At 50.2% G+C, this 16,559-nt stretch overlaps 1 protein-coding gene across 2 annotated transcripts; it reads right to left on the bottom strand.

The window, feature by feature from the left end:
* Nucleotides 1–4,864: 4,864 nt before the first annotated feature.
* On the bottom strand, nt 4,865–14,350 carry FAAH (fatty acid amide hydrolase). 2 transcript variants are annotated; one of them, XM_071750231.1, is made up of 15 exons: nt 13,892–14,350; nt 12,466–12,579; nt 11,644–11,787; nt 11,182–11,315; nt 9,916–10,122; nt 9,481–9,521; nt 8,809–8,933; nt 8,451–8,576; nt 7,797–7,894; nt 7,327–7,426; nt 6,991–7,031; nt 6,178–6,217; nt 5,754–5,862; nt 5,289–5,434; nt 4,865–5,198 (listed from the first exon to the last, which is right to left on the bottom strand). In XM_071750231.1, exons 1-15 carry the CDS (start codon nt 14,051–14,053, stop codon nt 5,067–5,069), a joined length of 1,719 nt encoding a protein of 572 aa, XP_071606332.1. In that variant the 5' UTR covers nt 14,054–14,350; the 3' UTR covers nt 4,865–5,066. The 2 variants fall into 2 exon arrangements, with proteins under 2 accessions (XP_071606332.1, XP_071606333.1); XM_071750232.1 differs by having other exon boundaries at nt 12,466–12,655; nt 13,892–14,324.
* Between the last annotated feature and the right edge of the window lie 2,209 nt (nt 14,351–16,559).

Below are 16,559 nucleotides of genomic sequence, written 5' to 3'. Positions count from 1 at the left end.
TGTCCCCCTTTTCTTGGTAAAAAGACAGGGATAGACCAGAGTAGGGCTGTTTGCTGGTTACAGGGACACATTTGTCCTGTGGTCCAGTTGTGCACAATTCTCTCACTCCAAGTTTTCTTCACAAAGGTCCTACACTTCTCCCACAAAAGCTCCAGGCACGAGGATATTATTTAGTCTGACCTCAATTTCCATTAGCAGTCTGAGATCCTTCCGGCTGAAAGTTCAGCAACTGAGAGGGGTTTCCAGGAAATACAGCCCCTGTAGCTAACCTGGTATTTTTTTCTCAGACAAAAGCTGGGCACTGGCCAAAACTTTTGAACTGGCTCTTGTTTGCAGCAGATGAAAAAACGTGAATGTGGTTTCACTGGAAAAAAAAAAACAAACAAAAAAAAACAACAAATCAAAGTATCTCTGAGGCCAACAAACCTTTTTTAAAGTTTTATTTTTGTTTGGGCATTTTTTTTTTTTCCATGGGGAGAGAAATTTGTTTTAACCTAAAAAAAAAAAACCCCAAACCCTTTTACTTCTAAACATCCCCATCAGCCCAGTGACCAGGCAGGTTTGTGGGTGGTTTTTCTCTGCCCTATAATCTGCTGCAGATGAACCTGCACGGCCAGGGAGTGAGCGGCACTGATGGGGGCTGCGTGGTGCAGGATGGGGACACATTCCCTCTTGGGGAAGGTTTTGAGGGTGTCCCAGGAGCTGCTGTGTGGGAGGACAGCAAAACAGCTCAGCTTCTTCAGCCCTGCAAACCACCAGCTGGAAGCTGATACAATTGTTCTCCATAAATAGATCAAGGATGAAGCAGTGGAAAACAGCAGAGAGAAGTGCTATTTAAACTCCAGGACAGGAATAATATGAGAATAAACTGGAAGTGAATGAACAGCACAGGAAATATCAGAGCAGGGAGGAGAGGAGCTGATCAACACAACCAAATGCAAACATAAAACTTTACTGGTTTTAAAAGAGGAATCCCATCAGTTTATGGGCAGCATGGGACTGGGCTGTCCAGGAGAACGTTTCCTGTTAAATGTTCCTGATCTCAAATGATTTCATACAAAATCTGCTTAAGCCAAGGAGTTCACAGCCACAATTTTTGACTCCTAAGGTCTCTTCTTGATAGTTCTGCAAAGGATAGAAAATGGGGTGCAGAGGGAGAAAACAGCCAAAAAAGGTTGTGTTGAGGCAGTGAACAACCATTTCTAACATCTGCCTGGCATTTACCTTGAATGGAGAATTTTAGGAGGCATTGCCTGTGGAAATGGAGACCTCCCACATAGCACTGTGCTTGCTGGAATGAGGAATTTGCTGACAAAGAATTTGCTGAGTCTTGGTTCAGAAACACAGAACCAGAACAGGCAGAAAACTGCCTCTCAACCAGAAAGTTGCAGGAACCTGTAGGAGAGGTTTGATCTGTCTCTATTTGCTCTCTTGAAGGCCTTCACCCTTCTCCTAACCTGCAGACAACATGTTGATCTGTAATCCAACCAGCTAAAGTTTTACAAAACATCATTAACAGAGGGAAAAAAATCCCACAAAACCATGTGAGCTGTTTGCACCCTCCCCCACAAGAAAAGAAGCAGGTATTTATTATGGGTTACAAACAAATCCCAAATCCAAAGAGCTGACATCCTAAAAATCCATGAGATACTTGACCTGGTCACAAGGAGAAGGAAAGGCTTTTGGTCACTGATGTGCAGATGTAGAAGGGATGTGGAGCCCCCCCAGTACTTTGAGTATGATGGGATGTGGAGGGGCAGAGGTGAGGAGGATAGGAGAGAAAAGGCTTGGCAGTAGGGGTGGATGAGGAGAAAAGGGCATAAGGAGGTCTGGGGTCCCAAATTCCAATCCAGCTTTCATCTTCAGGATTCCCTCAACAGGTCAGTATTAAGAAATACATCGTTTACATCACACTGCTGGGAGTTATTGGATTTTTTTTCTTTTTTTCTGGAAGTTCTTTTTTCACCACAATGGGGGGTGGTGACCCTCAAAAAAAAATTGGTGATGGTCCAAAATGTGCATGTGCCCTAACTTTCATTCAAAGAGGGATCATTCAGCATTTCCCCCATTTCTTTCCTTACCCAAAACACAACCCCTTCCCTCCCACACACACTTTGCCCCCAATTACCTCTTGCTTAAACCTGTGAGCTGCCTTTTCCATTCACTCCAGAGCCAGATCACACATCCTCCTTCCCTCCTCCATCTTCTGCTGGACCTGCCTATGTCTCAGCCATTGCAGTAGCACAGCACAGGAGCTGAACTGCAGAGCAGAACTGAGAGGGCATGCAGGCCACCCCAGGATGGATCTAGGACCTGCCACAACTGCTCTTGGGTCATGATTTCTCTTCCAGTCCTTGTTCTGGTGCAGCTAAGGACACCTGTGGCTCCCCCCTTCTCCCAAGGAGGGCTGATGAATGCCTGCTGGGCAAGATGGGCTGTGAAGCAAAATTACATTAACAAAGTCCAGGAGACACTTTGTTAGGGTCTTTGAAACCTGGGACTTTGGACTCTGACAGGGTCTGCTTGCTGGAGCAGCACTGTGGGTCGGGCTACAGAGTCCTCAGCTCATGCTGGGTTTGGGGGCTCCCCCAGGGCTGTTTCTCCCCACGCCCTTGGCTGCTGCTGTACTTGGCTAAACACCGGGGACAGAGACAGTTGACAAAGCTGAGTGTCTTCAAAACTGGGCCATCTCTACCATATCTGCTGCAGGCAGGGAAATCACAGCTCCTGGAGAGAAGGGAGCTCAGAAGGAGCAAGAGTACAAAGGTGCAAGCAGAGCACAGTGACTCTGGAAAGGCATTTTGGAGGAGCCACTTGAAGATATCTTCAAGGACTGCTCTATATCATTTTCAAGCTAAGCCCCTTTGAAAAGCCAGATCAGGGGATGAGAACTTTTGGGAAATCCCATCTGCTGGATCCAGCATCCTATCTGCTCTCCAGTTTCTAAGCCATTTCCCAGCCAGCACAAAGCAACAGAGCTGGACCACGTAAGCCTCACCAGCCCCAGAACTGCCCCTTTCCATGGGTGCTCAAACCTAAACCTCAAGGGTCTGCAAGGCCATGGGGAAGGAACAGGGGATGCCTCTGAATGTTCATTGCCAAGATGCAAAGGCAACATTGCTACAACTGGAGAGATGGTCCTGGCTCTATTCCAGGCAGCAGGGTCGCAGAGTTTGTAAGGAAGCTGCATCCAGGGTAACCAGAGAGACTTGTCTGGGGACCAAAAGCCACTGATCATGCTGCTGTCACATTACCTTGCCTATTACAGACAAATCCCCTGGGATTATTCCTGTGGCAGAAGGGAGGGAGCTTGGGGAAGAAGCAAGACCTTGTAGAAAAAAATTGTTCCTGACTGGCAAGGTGAGGAGGATCTTTTTTGTTCAGCCAGCCTGGAGAGCAAAAGGAACCAAACATCTCAGTGTGGATGTCACCAACCTCTCCCCATGGACTGTGGGGACCTGGTCTTCATTGACACATCCCAACCTTAAGTGCTGCCATTCACAGGAACCTCCCTGTGTCCAGGCTGGCTCTTTCTGGGAACAGATCCCAAGAGCCACACAGCAGCTTTGGCCCTGCCCAGAGCTCTGTCCCTTCACAGTGGGCACACCTTGCTGGAGGTCTTCACTCAGGGCTTCCAGTGAGGAGCATCGACTGGTTCAGGTCCACTGCTGTCTCTGCCATTTGGACTCCTGCACCCTGGCCACCTCCATGCCAGAGAGAGAGGAATTAAACCAACAGAGTCCTGCAGAACTTGGGCACACCTGGGGCAAGCTCCTCCCAGCTTGAAATTTTAAGTGCAAACAGGTTAACCTCATCCAGCATTTTCTGTGTGGGCAGGGGCCAACCAGGAACTGGTCAAAAACCCCAGCCATGCCTGGAGCTCCCACCCCCCTTTTTTCAAAGCCTGCTGATACAGAAACCTGGGGGTTTTTTGGTGGATTTTTTTTTTCTCCTAAGCTGGGATAAACCTCTCTGCTCAGCCCTTGAAAAGACTCCATGCTTTAGCATTATTCTGGTTTAAACGATAATACATTAAAAACAAGAAAACCAAACTAAACAAAACCCAAAAACTCAAACTAAAAACCCCAAAATCAATAAAAAAAAAATTCTCCAAATCAACAACAACAAAAAAACCCAAACAACCCCACAAACAAAAAACCAAACACAAACAAAAAAACCCGAACCAAATAAATTGAGCCAAAGCTTTGTTACAATCCCCCTGTGACATTGCTGCACGGGGAAAACACTCTTGCTTTTTGTGCTCTTCCTTTCTGGAGCGCCCTTGGAAACCTGTTGGGAGCAGCTGGCACTGCCAATCCCAGCATCAGGGGCTGCCAGCGCTTGGAAAAATCTTCCCTGGAAAACCTGGCATGGCCCCTCTGCCAAACGGGAGGAGGGGGTGTGCAGGGCAGGCTGTCCCTGGCCACCCCCACCATGTAGTGCCCTGAGCTGCAGCACTGGGTACCTCTGCGCTGGGGAAGGCAGGAGGAGGTGTCTGAAGGAGTCAGGAGTTAATGATATTCCAGGCACCTCCATAGCAGGTGCCAGCAGCCCTGCCTGGTGGGAAGCAGTCCAGGGTCCTCCCTGCCTGCCTGCTGGCAGGCTCAGCTTTGACCTTGGTTTTCTGGTTTGCAGCAGGGGAAACAGCTGATTTTGTTCTCGGGGAAATGAGAACGGAGGGGAAAACCCCTTTTCTTCTTTACAAATAAGAGTCTGAGCAACTTGGACAAAAGCAGTCCCAGTTTCCCCATTTGTAAGAGAAAGATCATGTTGTTGCACTTCCCTGAGGGGTGTTGAGAGGGTTGTTAAAATCCACCCCAATCCATCACACAAACACAGAACCAAAGTAACAGACTTTCTGATTAAAAAACCCCACTGTATTAGCACAATCACTGGAAGTGCTCCACCACCGTGGAGCTCGCCCAGCCTTCCCCTTGCCCACCAAAACCAGCAGCCAGCTCAGCCACCACCACATCCTCATGGAGGGGAACACCAGTCCTGCAGGTGAGCCAGGGCGACCAGCACTGGTGTTCACTGGGATCCTGCTCTGGGCAAGTGTGTGGGACTCAGAAGAAGAGCTTGTTTTTCTTCCTGACAAGTGTCTCCACCTCCTTCATGAACCTGAGGCACAGCTCCTCCTGCCACGGCAAGGCCACGCACTGCACGGCCACGGGCAGCCCCGCGCTGCCATGGAAAGCCTGTGGCACAGAGAGAGGGGGACAGGGCAAGGGGACATCCAGAGGAAAGGACAAGGATGCTCCACCCCTGGGGAACCTGGCGTGACTCACCTTTGCCAGGGTCCGGTCCCACCAGTCCCGAAAGTACCCTTGGTAGCCCTTCAGCTCTTCCTCATCCTCATCTGTCACTGTCGTGACGGGGACCACGCCAGCGGGGAAGTCCAAGGCGTTGTAGAGCATGGTGTAGCTGACAGCCACTGGGGGAGAGGGGCAGCATGCAGCACACCACAGGGAAAGCCTTTGCACCCACCCATGTATGCAAGCTCCCAGTTTACCGGGCATTTGAACTGGGAATTCAAGGGCTGTGGGATGGAAGCCTCCCCCTTGGCTCCCACATGCACCAGGATGGTTGTCCTGAGTGTACCCCATGGGCTGGAGCTGCAGCTGCCCCAAAAGCTGAGCTCTTCCCATCACTGGCCAGTGTCTTGAGGAGGTGAGAGAAGAGGAGGAAGGCTTCCCATTGATATTGTTGGAATGCCACAGCAGGGGCAACAGGTCTCCTGTTGGCAGCCCTACCTGAGAGCTTCCCAGGGTAGCCGATGCCTAGAGCTGGGCCCAGCATAGGACAAAGCATGACATCCAGATTCAGGTTTTTCCACTGGGTGGTGAACTGGTGGCAAAACCCCTGAGGAGAAAAGGCAAGGCACTGGTGGTCACCGGAGTGGATGTGCTGGCAAGTCCACCCCAGCTGATGAACTACATTTTCAAGGGTAGGAGTAACAAATTCAGGTCTAGTTTGGAATGATCAATGTGCCTGCATGTTGTCCTAATCTTTAAATGTGCTGAGAACTTGCACATCCAAGCAAAAGCTGCTGAGGCATGATACACGGTCCTACCTCACATCACCAGTGACATGATCATCTCCTAGCTTGGGTGAATCTGCCCTCTCCCAAAGAGAACTAAACCCACAACTATCTAGCCCCAAATTGTAATACTTTACCTCAATTTCATGATGAAGACTCCAGACTTCCTCCACTGTGCTGAAAAAGGAAACAAAACCAATGAAAGACATCAAGAGGTGTTTGCAAAGTACAGCTCTAGGGGTAGGAAACAGCATAAAAAGCAGACGGACACAGGTTATTTCTGCCCCTGGAGCTGCAGCCAAGTGAAGAGAGGACTTTGGCAAAGTCCTGGGCTTTCCTCTAAAGGGCTGTGGGTCTTAATTCTGCTTCTGGCCACGATGGAGAGCTGCAGACTAAAAGCACATTGCTGCAGTGATGCTTTAACCTGACAAGTGTCAGCCCTGTTACTGCTGCTGTGGTGAGGAAGTGGAAGCTCAGGCACATAATTTCTCAAAGGCCAGGCTGCATGAGGTGGGCTGATCCTCTGATGTGAGGACAGACATAATGTCTTGGAGGCACAGCACAAAATATACCCTCTCTGCTATGGGATTTGAATCCCTTCTCACCAGCCCAAGGACAAGCCTTTCTCCTGTGTCACAGGATCCCTACCCTCATAGCATGATGGATGCATTAACCAGTGCTGAAGATATTTCACTCCCACTGCTTCATCCCCTTCCTAAGCAAGAAGCTGTGAGCTCACTCCCATCCTCAGTACTAGAAGTTTGCCAAACCCCCCAGGGTTACAGTGCTGACATAAACTGCTCTCAGTTTGCTCCCACCCTGGTATTTTCTGCCTTGTATTTTCTCAGAGGCAGGCAGCTGGGGAAGCATCCCTAATGCAGCAAACACCCCTGCTCTCTGAAAGAGAAACCCAAATCTTCACACATTTGCATGGGCTCAGATTTACTCACTTTGCTTTCATACTTCTTACGATACTTGAAAATCGAGGCACCTGAGGGGAAAGTAATGAAAAAAACCAATAAAATTACATTAATCCCAGCCCTGCCCTCTGAAACAGCTTCACCACAAACAGAAAAGGTCTACTCAGCGCTCAGGCAGGACTCATGGATTTTCCTCCAACCCAGAAGGAACAGAAACAACCTCACTCTGGTTTGGAGACATGTCTAAGCACGGCCAGGAAGCAATGCCTAGGGACATCTCTATGACAAAGCCTTACTGCAATGGGAAACAAGTTATTCACCACCTATTTCTTCACTCCATCTATGCTAGAAAGAAATGGACCTTACGAATGGTTTGGCAATCCAGGAGAGGACACTTTTTAGCCAGTTCGGTGCCTTCGCCAACCAGAAGAACAGCCCCATGCTGCTTTGCTCCAGCTCCCCTTTGCTGAAAGAGAAAAGGGTGTTTAGCTGAGCACTGTTAGAAAGCAATCACAGTCAGCTTTCACAGGCCAACCCCTCTGAACAGCATCTCTAGGTGACAGTGAGGGGTTTGCTCCCTTCCCATGTGCTCCTGTGATTCTCCCAGTATTTGCTGGATACCAGCACCCAGTTTCCCTTCATCTGTCAAGACTGGTAACAATCCCAAAGAGACCCATGGTCAGCTGAATAGCTTGATGGTTAGCTCCCCAGTAAACCCCACTGCATATTAACTACTGTCTACATCCAATAGATCTGTACCTGGATGCTCACCACACCCTAGGGAGCATTTTCAGAGAAAGGCATCAACCACACCAACAGTTCCAGACTATACTTACAATTTTTTGCTAAAGGAGGCACCCCCATCTGCAAACATTCCCCTGACACAGAAGTTAAAGATCACATAGTCCACATTCGTGAGTTCAAAGGGCACCAGCTGGAAAGACAACACAAGAGAAGTCAGTGGCACGAGCAAACTGTGTAAGAGAAGCCATTAAGAAGGACATGGGTTGTACAGCACCTACAATGTGGTTTCAGCCAGGGTGTGAGTAAATGCACCTATAGTACAGGCAAATCACATAGCTGTGTGTTGTCCTGGTTTGGGCCAGGATAAAGGTGATTTTCTGTCTTGTACTTTTGCTTTCAGCTAAGTCTCTTGTAAGCCATGGTTTAACACTGGCCCTTTATCCTGGCCCAAACCAGGACAGCGTCTGCTCCCCAGCCTGGTTACAGATTGGGGTGGGGACCCTTTTGTGTTTACCAGCACCAAACAACCACTGAGATGTTGCTGTGAGGAGAAATCAAGTCACAACATAAAGAATCTCCCTTTTCCAGAAGCAGCTATCCACTTGCATCAAAGCTAGGGAAAGATGAGTGGATTCCAGGCTCCCTTTTCCTGCCAAACTTGCTTGATGTTCACCCATGGGTCCCAAAGGCACGATGGGAAGGAAAGATAGATGGATCATGACTATTGGGATCATCCAACACCTTACCGTGTGGCCAGCCTCCTCCAGCATCTGCTTTGCCTCCCGCACGGCGCGTCTCATGGCCGGGCTGGGCATGGTGAAGTAGTCAGTTTCATAGTAACCAATACGGAGGGGCTGTGTGCTGGAATACACCTGCAGAGCAAGGCAGAGCATCAGCTGGAAGGATGTGAGCAGCACCAGGAGCCAACAGGACACCCATGCCACGGGGTGAGTCTGGAGGGCAGCGCTTCTGTCACCCGTATGACCACCACAAGACATGGCAGCTTAGAACAGATCCTGGAGGGCTCCTAAGAGCCCCTGGCATTTCCAGCCTGAGCACTGAAAGCTCTTCTCAGAGACTTTCTTCCCCTTTGAGGTCCTTTACCTCTTCATTGAAGGGAAGGGGGGGGACTGTGCTGTCCAGGCTGAACATGTCCTCGCACAGGAGTGCCCGCATGGACAGTGCCAGGCTCTCCACGTCCTTTGCTATTGGCCCCACTCCTGCGGCCACTGGAAGAGACCAGAAGAGAGCAGTCATGGCTGGGTAGCAACTCAGGGGCATGTCCTGCAAAAGCAGGACCTCTCAGAGTCATTTTGATTCAGTTTCATTCTGGCAACAGCTCCAGTTTGAGAAGTGGGCTGGAGATGCCTCCAGGTGTCTTCCCACCAGCAGGCCCATTGTTATGGACCCAGAATTGTTACCTATCAACATGTGCCCTGCATCCCCATTTCATGATTTACAAAATAAACAAAAAGCTTTGTCAATCACAATGACAAAGCAAGACACCTCCTTTGACAGCAAATCCCACCTCCCACAAAGCAGTGGCAGACAACGCAGCAACCCGAGGGATACAGGGCTGTGCGTTACACAAACTGTTCCTCTTGGCTCATGCATATTCCAGTTCCTCAGAAATCACAGTATGGGGGGTGAAAGAGTCTCTGAAAGGGAACTCGTTTCTCTCCCTGAATGTGTTGGAGAAGGTCCCCCATAACCAGCTGAGATTCTTTCTCATCCCTGCCCTGTTGCCCTCCCTGTGGGACAAGCATCAACTCCTACCTGCCTTCTGCCCAAGGATACCAGCAATTATTCCTTTTTTACTGCAAAGAAAGACAAAATACATCAGCTGAGTAGTTTTCATTGAAGTGAAAGGTTTTAAGCAAGTGGTAATGACAACACTGCCTTCCCTTTGCAGATGCAGAGGTTGGCAGAAGGAAGGGCCAAAGAGAAGTCCAAGAGACACCCAATCTATGCCAGAATGATTATGACTGGAACAATCATCCCCTTAGCATGCAGATAGAGAGGTTTCCCTATTCTGGGAAAGGGGAACATCTGCTTCCCTCCACATAGACCCAAGAAAATATCCTGGCAGGAGAGAGTAATGAGTCCTTTCCCATTCCCTCCATGCCCACAGGAGGAAGAGCATCCCAGACCAGCAGCTGGTAGGGTGGCACTGGGTCTGGCTCACAGACACGACTGAAATTCTCACAGTACCTGAGTCTGTTCCCCGTGGGTTTGAGTGCACAGATCCCACAGAAGGCAGCAGGGAACCGCAGGCTCCCTCCTACATCTGTCCCAAAGCCCAGGATGGACCCACCTCCTCCTACGAGTGCCCCTTCTCCACCAGAGGAGCCCCCAGGGGTTCTGGTGAAGAGCAGAGGATTGTATGTCTGACCAAAGATTAAGTTCTTGCAGTCATAGCTAAAGAGAGAGAGAGAAAGAGAGACTGTAAATGAGAGAAATGCAGATTTCTCCTGATGTGGACCCCAGTCACTACTAAAAGACCTTCAGAAAGTCATTGGGTAATTCACAAGTTATTACATTGACATTACTTCATTTGAGGGGGCATTCCAAAGCTCCCATGAAGACCATTAGCCTTTCCATGGTGGTCTCAGGACTTGGATTCACTGCCAGCTACGTTCAGTGCTGCCAACCCTTCCTCAGACCCTCTGGCAGCACAAATACACCAAGCCTCCAGGACAACCTTCTTCTTTAAGTGGTCCCAAGTGCCATAGAACATCCAAAGTATCTGGAGCAGGTCCAAGCCCCCTCACCCTGGGGGGCATTGCTGAGCCCCTGCTTTGGAACAGGCCAAATGCCAACTGCAGCAACATTGGAAGACTCCCCCAGGAACTGCTCCAAACTCTGATAACCCCTGGGGCAACCTCTTTGTGTGTTTTTGTTTGTTTTTTTTTTAAATTAGTCAGTCATTGCTGCATCACCTTAAGGAAGGCATTTCAGACCGCTTGGGCAAGTGTCACCCATGAAGGAGCTTTGCCAGAGTTCATTTGGCAGGACATGGGGACACTCCAGCAGAGCACACCCAACCTCACCCCCATATCAGTGATGTCAAATGTGGGCTTGCCAGAGGCTTAGGGGTGGGATGAATCAAGGTCATTATCTTAACTAGCTAACTGGCTTCTGCTGCCACTAATGTGTTTGCACTTGACAGTTAACAGACCATCTCTGAGAGGTTAATTAAAAACCCCAAAAATTAAAAAGCAGTTTAAAAACTCTCAGCACTAGGAATAAGGGCAGTGATTACTCTCCTCCGCTTTTACTCCTTTAATTAGTTTGGAACTGCAATTCTCATCCTCAGTGTTTACTTTTTAAAGCTGAACTTAAAGAAACTAAGGATGGGCACCAGGTGTTATTCTTTAAAAAGAAGTGGGAAGTGAGAATTTGACTTGATAAAAACTCTCCCTGGAGATGAGGAAGGCAGGAGTGCAGCCACACTGAGGGAATGGAGAGTCCACCTACCTGATGAGGGACTGGGGAACGTTGGTTTTGACAAAGGGAATTGCCCCCTGTCTCCTTAGCACCTGCACCACCACACTGTCCTCTGCTGCGGGTTTATTCAGGTTTTTTATAAACCCTAGTGTGGAATCATGACCCTGGGAACACAAGACAACAAGGTTTTCAAATGGAGGATTGTTATTCCCCCTGCCCCTGTATTTTTATCAGCATACTCAAGCTTGTGCATGTATCTCCAACAACCCATCCATCACATACAGGTAGCAGAGTGTACTGGCAGTAGATCTGACCAGTTTTCTCTGCAGGCTCATACAGGAGATGGGCAGCAAAACCCATCACCTGCCAGGGCAAGCCACCCCACATCAGCTATGACAAAGTCCAACCAGATGCTGAGGTCAAACCTCCCCCTCCCACCAAGTTTCAAGCCCCAGGGATCTCAGGATACACACGGTATCATGCTGGTGGTACCTCACAGTCGATGGAGTCTTTGATGCTGACAGGTACCCCGTAGAGCAAACCTGGCTTCCCTGTCAGCTTCACCTTCCGGGCCAGGGTTTCACTTTCCTGAAGATACTCTGTGATGCAGTTGGTTTCTGTGGCAATTCGGAGGGCCTTGGGGAAAGCCAGGAAAGCCCAGAGGTGAGACACAGCCTGCAGCACTGCACAGCAGCCTTCTGCTTTGCAAAGGACACCTGCCTCTTCCTCCTTTTGCACGTGCCTATCTGGACAGTCGGTATCAGGGCAGCCCTTTCTCTTCCTTTCCAAGGCATTTTCATGTCAAACACCATAACTTTGTCTGGGCCCGGGGAGGCCATAGCACCAGCTGGTGCATGGTGGACACAAGCACACAGCCCAGCAGAATACTAAAGGCTCTTGATCAAGCTTCTGGGGTAGCATAACATTATAACCCCAAACCAGGAGGTGATCAGGGCATAATGGAAAAAGTAGTGAATTAAACTAGGCACCAAGCCCTTAGCTCTTACTGACCCATTTGGAGATGGAGGAGAGACAAGAGCAGCACTCTGCAGCTTCCCTATAGCTAAACCAAGCCCCAGGAAGGTAAGGGCTCTCTAGATGATGAGCTTGCTGCTCCAAACCAAGCCAAGAGCCATGGAGAACAGATGCCCAGCTATCCCCTTGCTCACAGAAAAGTACAGAAGGTCCCTGCACCAACCAGTGTGCAGTGAGAGCTCAGCAGCATTTGAACCACTTGAACCTGGTGCTGGGTTTCTACCAGCAGAGCCAGCTCCACTGTGGGCAAGATGTTGCCCCAGCACTCTTCCTCCTCACCTTGCTCACATAGGCATAGAAGACATGTTCAGGAGGGAGAGAGCCATCCTGGAGTTTCTTGCAGAGCTCCGGCAAACGTAGAGAGAGGATGGAAACCATGTTCACAGAAGGATGCTATGGGAAAGGTTGAACAGGCAATGAACAGGCGTCTACCTCAGCTGGTGGGCTTCTGCTTTCCCCTTGGTGACCACTGTAAACCATCCAAAGAATATCTGCCATTGAGCGGCCCAATGCAGCACCTGACTCAAGACCATAGTTCTGCTCCTACCCTGATAGCAGCAACCGTGGTGTGAAACCTGCAAGGCTTCACAAAGCCCAGTAATCTAGGCTTTCTAAAGTCTTGTCTTCCTGGCCAGACCGGTCTCACCATGCACCTGCTGTTTAAGACAAAACCTTTCATGCAGCCTTGTTCAGACAGGTACTGGCCAGGCCTCCGGGGAATTGCTTGGTGCAATGTTGTCTGCTGAACGGCAGTGGGAATTGGCAGCATGGCTATAGACATTGCTCCAGCAAGAAACAAAACCAGACCCGGTGCTAACTCTTCTCCTGGTATCACCAGTATATCCTGCAGAGAAGCAGACAAACCAGGGAGCCCCTCAGCTAACGTCAGACAGGGAAATTTGGGGTCTGCTGAGATTTCCTCATTACCATGAAGAAAGCATCAAACCTCATCCCCCGAGGGATCCCAAAAGGGTCCACTCCAGCCCCAAGTTGGGCAGTTTGATGGGATCGCAAGGGGCACCCGGTGGCTGAGCCGGATTTCTGGGCACGGTGCCTTGACCCCAGTGACATCGCACCCGTTCCGGCGGGCAGTGCCCCCGGAGGAGCGGCAGCACTTTGGCCTCTGCTGGTAACACGTTGCCTTTTCGTAGGAAAGGCTGCCTCCTCGGCAGCCAGGCTGAGCCGCCTCCAACCAGGGAGAAAGAGGCTGGGAAGCTTTCAGACGAGGGGCAGGGATTTTCGTCTGTCTTCTCCTCCCCGCCGGTGACCGTGCCGGCCTCCTGCCCTGCCCGTTATCCCCTGACCTGCCTGTCCCGGGAAGCGTTCCCTCCCCGTCCCTGCTCCAGCGGGGATCGCTGTCCTGCTGGGCGGGGTGCATGCACACAGACATTTAGAAAGAAAAAAAAACCCCAAAACCAAAAAAAAACCTCCAAACACCAAATTAAATCCCCGTAGCACTATATTAGGAGCCGCGATGCCATCTGGCAGCCGCAGCCAGGGCAGCCCGGCAGCCGCCCTGTGCCGGGGTTTGTGTGTGTGTGTGACCGGCAGGACGGGCTGCAAGGGCCGCTGTCCCCGCGGTTGTGCCATGGGGACAGGGACAGGGTGAGGAGCCATGGCCGGGCGGAGGCGGCTTTGCCCATCCGCAGCCTCCTCCTCATGGGGGAAGGGGGTGAAAGGGAAAACCACGGCTCCGGGCACCCACCTGCTCCCGAAAGCGGTGGACCGCCATCTCCATCCGCACCAAGCTCCGCTCCTGCCTCTGCTGAGCCGCCTTCACCTTCTTCCACAGCCCTCGCCGCCGCCGCCATCGCAGCAGCAGCAGCAGCAGGGTGGCGGCCGAGCAGCAGAGCAGGGAAACCCGCATGGTGGGCAGGGGGACCCGCACGGCGGGGTTGGCGGGACCAGGACCCAAACCCCGCTGTCCCCGCCCGCTCCCCCCGCGCCCGGCGCCTCCGCGCTGCCGGCCGGGTCCAAGGGCAGCCGCTCGCCGAGGAGGAGGTGGTGAAGACGAAGGCAAAACCTGGCGAGGATTCGTGGGAAGGAGAGGGCTGGGCTCCCTCTGGAAAAGGACTTTACCAGTTTGCTGCTTTGCCAGCTGCCGCGAGGAGGAGATTTAGGAGCACGGAAAACTTCTGGGTGAAGACTCGCCCCGCCCTGTGGTGGGTGGTCTCTTTCTGATAAGGTTTATTTATTTTGCCCCTCCCTAAGCTGGGAGGCTTTGATCTCCCCGTAATTTTTCAGCCCCTGTGGGGATAGCCTTGGTTTGGAGCATCAAAGAAGCAGGGGGGAGTCCCAAAGATGTTTGTGTTTCCTGAAGCCGAGCAGTCGTGTGGGGAAAAAGTAACAATAAATGTCTGTGCCCAGCAGAGTCCAGTTTCCAGTTCATCACTTGGGAGGACATGGGTGTGCCTGAATTTTCCCAAGTGCTGCAGATTCCAGCAGTGCTCAGGCAGGGGCTGTGCACTCAGCTCTGAGTGATTCTGTCACTCCAAAATTATTTCTGTCTGTCCTTAAACTTCACAGGTCAGTGTTTCAAGCTATCCAGTTTCGATGCTGCCCATAAGATTGTGGAGAACTTGTTGTGGAGGGATGTTCCCTCACTGCCTCTGCCTCCCAAGAGGATGAGCTGTGCCTAAACCACCCCTAGCAGATGCTGAGCTAGAAAATGCAATGCAGGGTGATTTTTTGTGTGTGTTATTGCTCAAGCCTCTGGCTTTACCTCAACCTTCAGGCCATTAGAGCTACTTTATCAGCACCTGAGACACTCATACCAGAGCCTGGCTCCCCCAGAGGGGGAGGACACAGTGTCCTGGGCCTGCTGAATGGTGCTGAAGCCTCAGAAATAAATATTCAGCCCTCACTGAACTTCTGGCCTACAGCTTCTTGCTCTGTATGAGGATGAGTAGCTCCATGTTATCTCTGTTAAGGAAACTACATGAAATAACAGCCTTCTGCTCCACCTCCCCCCTCATATTTTGCTTGTTTTCTTTTTCTTTTTTTCTTCTTCCCCCCTCTTTCAGCCTGTGGGGCTTAGGATGCTTCAGTAATGTGGGCTTCCAGGGGCACTGCATGCAGACTACGCACAATGGAAAAGAAACTGTGAGGGGAGCAGGGCTGGAGGGGACTGACCTTGCAGTGAGCCAGCGTGAGTGTGCAACCTTCCCTGCACTCTTGGGCCACTCAATACTTGGTGCAATTTCTCCCCCTCAGGCAACATACCAGCCTGGGACAAGTCAGGTATGGATTGTGAAAGGTAAGCTACCAGAATGCTGAGACACCTCCTTGACTCACCTCACTCCTGTTCCCTGTGTTCTTTGGGGACAACACTGCTATCTAGATCATAAGCAGAAAACCAGAGCATTAAGGAGACCCCTTGACTCACCTGGCTCCTGCTCCCCTTTTGATTGGCTGGAAAATTAAGGACAAGCAATCACCTCCACACGGACTAACACATCTGCACTTGCATCGTGGCCAGAAGACAGGTGATGCCAGGAGACCAAAATTTAGCCTGGGCAACTGGCAGAATGTACTGGAAGGTTTGACCATCCGAGTTGGGCCAAAATGGAGAAAAAGTACCTGGCAAAAATTAATTTTATCAATCAAACCCAATCAACAGCAGTTCTATGTGAGCTTTTTTGAGCTCTCCAGGATCAGAGCAACCTGTGGCCAGAATCTCCCCTGAGGTGAAACACCTCTTGGGTGTAATTCCTGAGGGCTGTCTGCTGACAAAGGCAATGAAGGGCCAGGGGGAGCTCATCCTCCTCCACTCCCAGTTGTTGCTGGTTGAGGGATGCAAATGCATGTTGAATATTAACTCTGTACCCAAAGAGGGACCTTTTAACTACAGGCTGGCCTCCTCCATCCACCTCTTTATATGTCTGCACATTTGCTTTCATAAGCATGGGTTCCTGTGTTTCACTGGGCCTCAATACTTTTGTCTGTCTGTGTGTGTCTGAATGTTTTGTGTTTATGTGCATATATAGTTGTTTGGGATACCTTGCAGTAAATCAGTATGAATCTTGTCATTCTCAAATCTGTAATTAAGTTACTGTTTTAATCATAACTTAGTCTACTGAATCACTTGTTATTCTTTAAATTGGTTAATGATTAAGTCTGTTAAAATTCAACTTTTCAATTCATAAATCTTGAATTGCTGCTGTATTTAATATTTATTATTATTTAACAACCACGTCAAAACATTTCAGCTATGACAGCCAGGAGGATAGGATCAGCTCCAAGTTGGTGAGAGCAGATGCTCTAATCCCTGTCTCCTCCTTCGTTCTTTCTCCTGATGAAGACTTCATGTTATCCTCAGCTCCACTGATCTCAGCAGCACAATGAAAATATAGGGCTTTTTTTTGTCCCTGCAG

The sequence above is a fragment of the Heliangelus exortis genome, chromosome 8 (genome assembly GCF_036169615.1).
Source record: "Heliangelus exortis chromosome 8, bHelExo1.hap1, whole genome shotgun sequence".
Classification (NCBI taxonomy): domain Eukaryota; kingdom Metazoa; phylum Chordata; class Aves; order Apodiformes; family Trochilidae; genus Heliangelus; species Heliangelus exortis.
The sequence above is the reverse complement of the archived record's forward strand: the minus strand, read 5'-3'. Positions and strand labels throughout refer to the sequence as shown.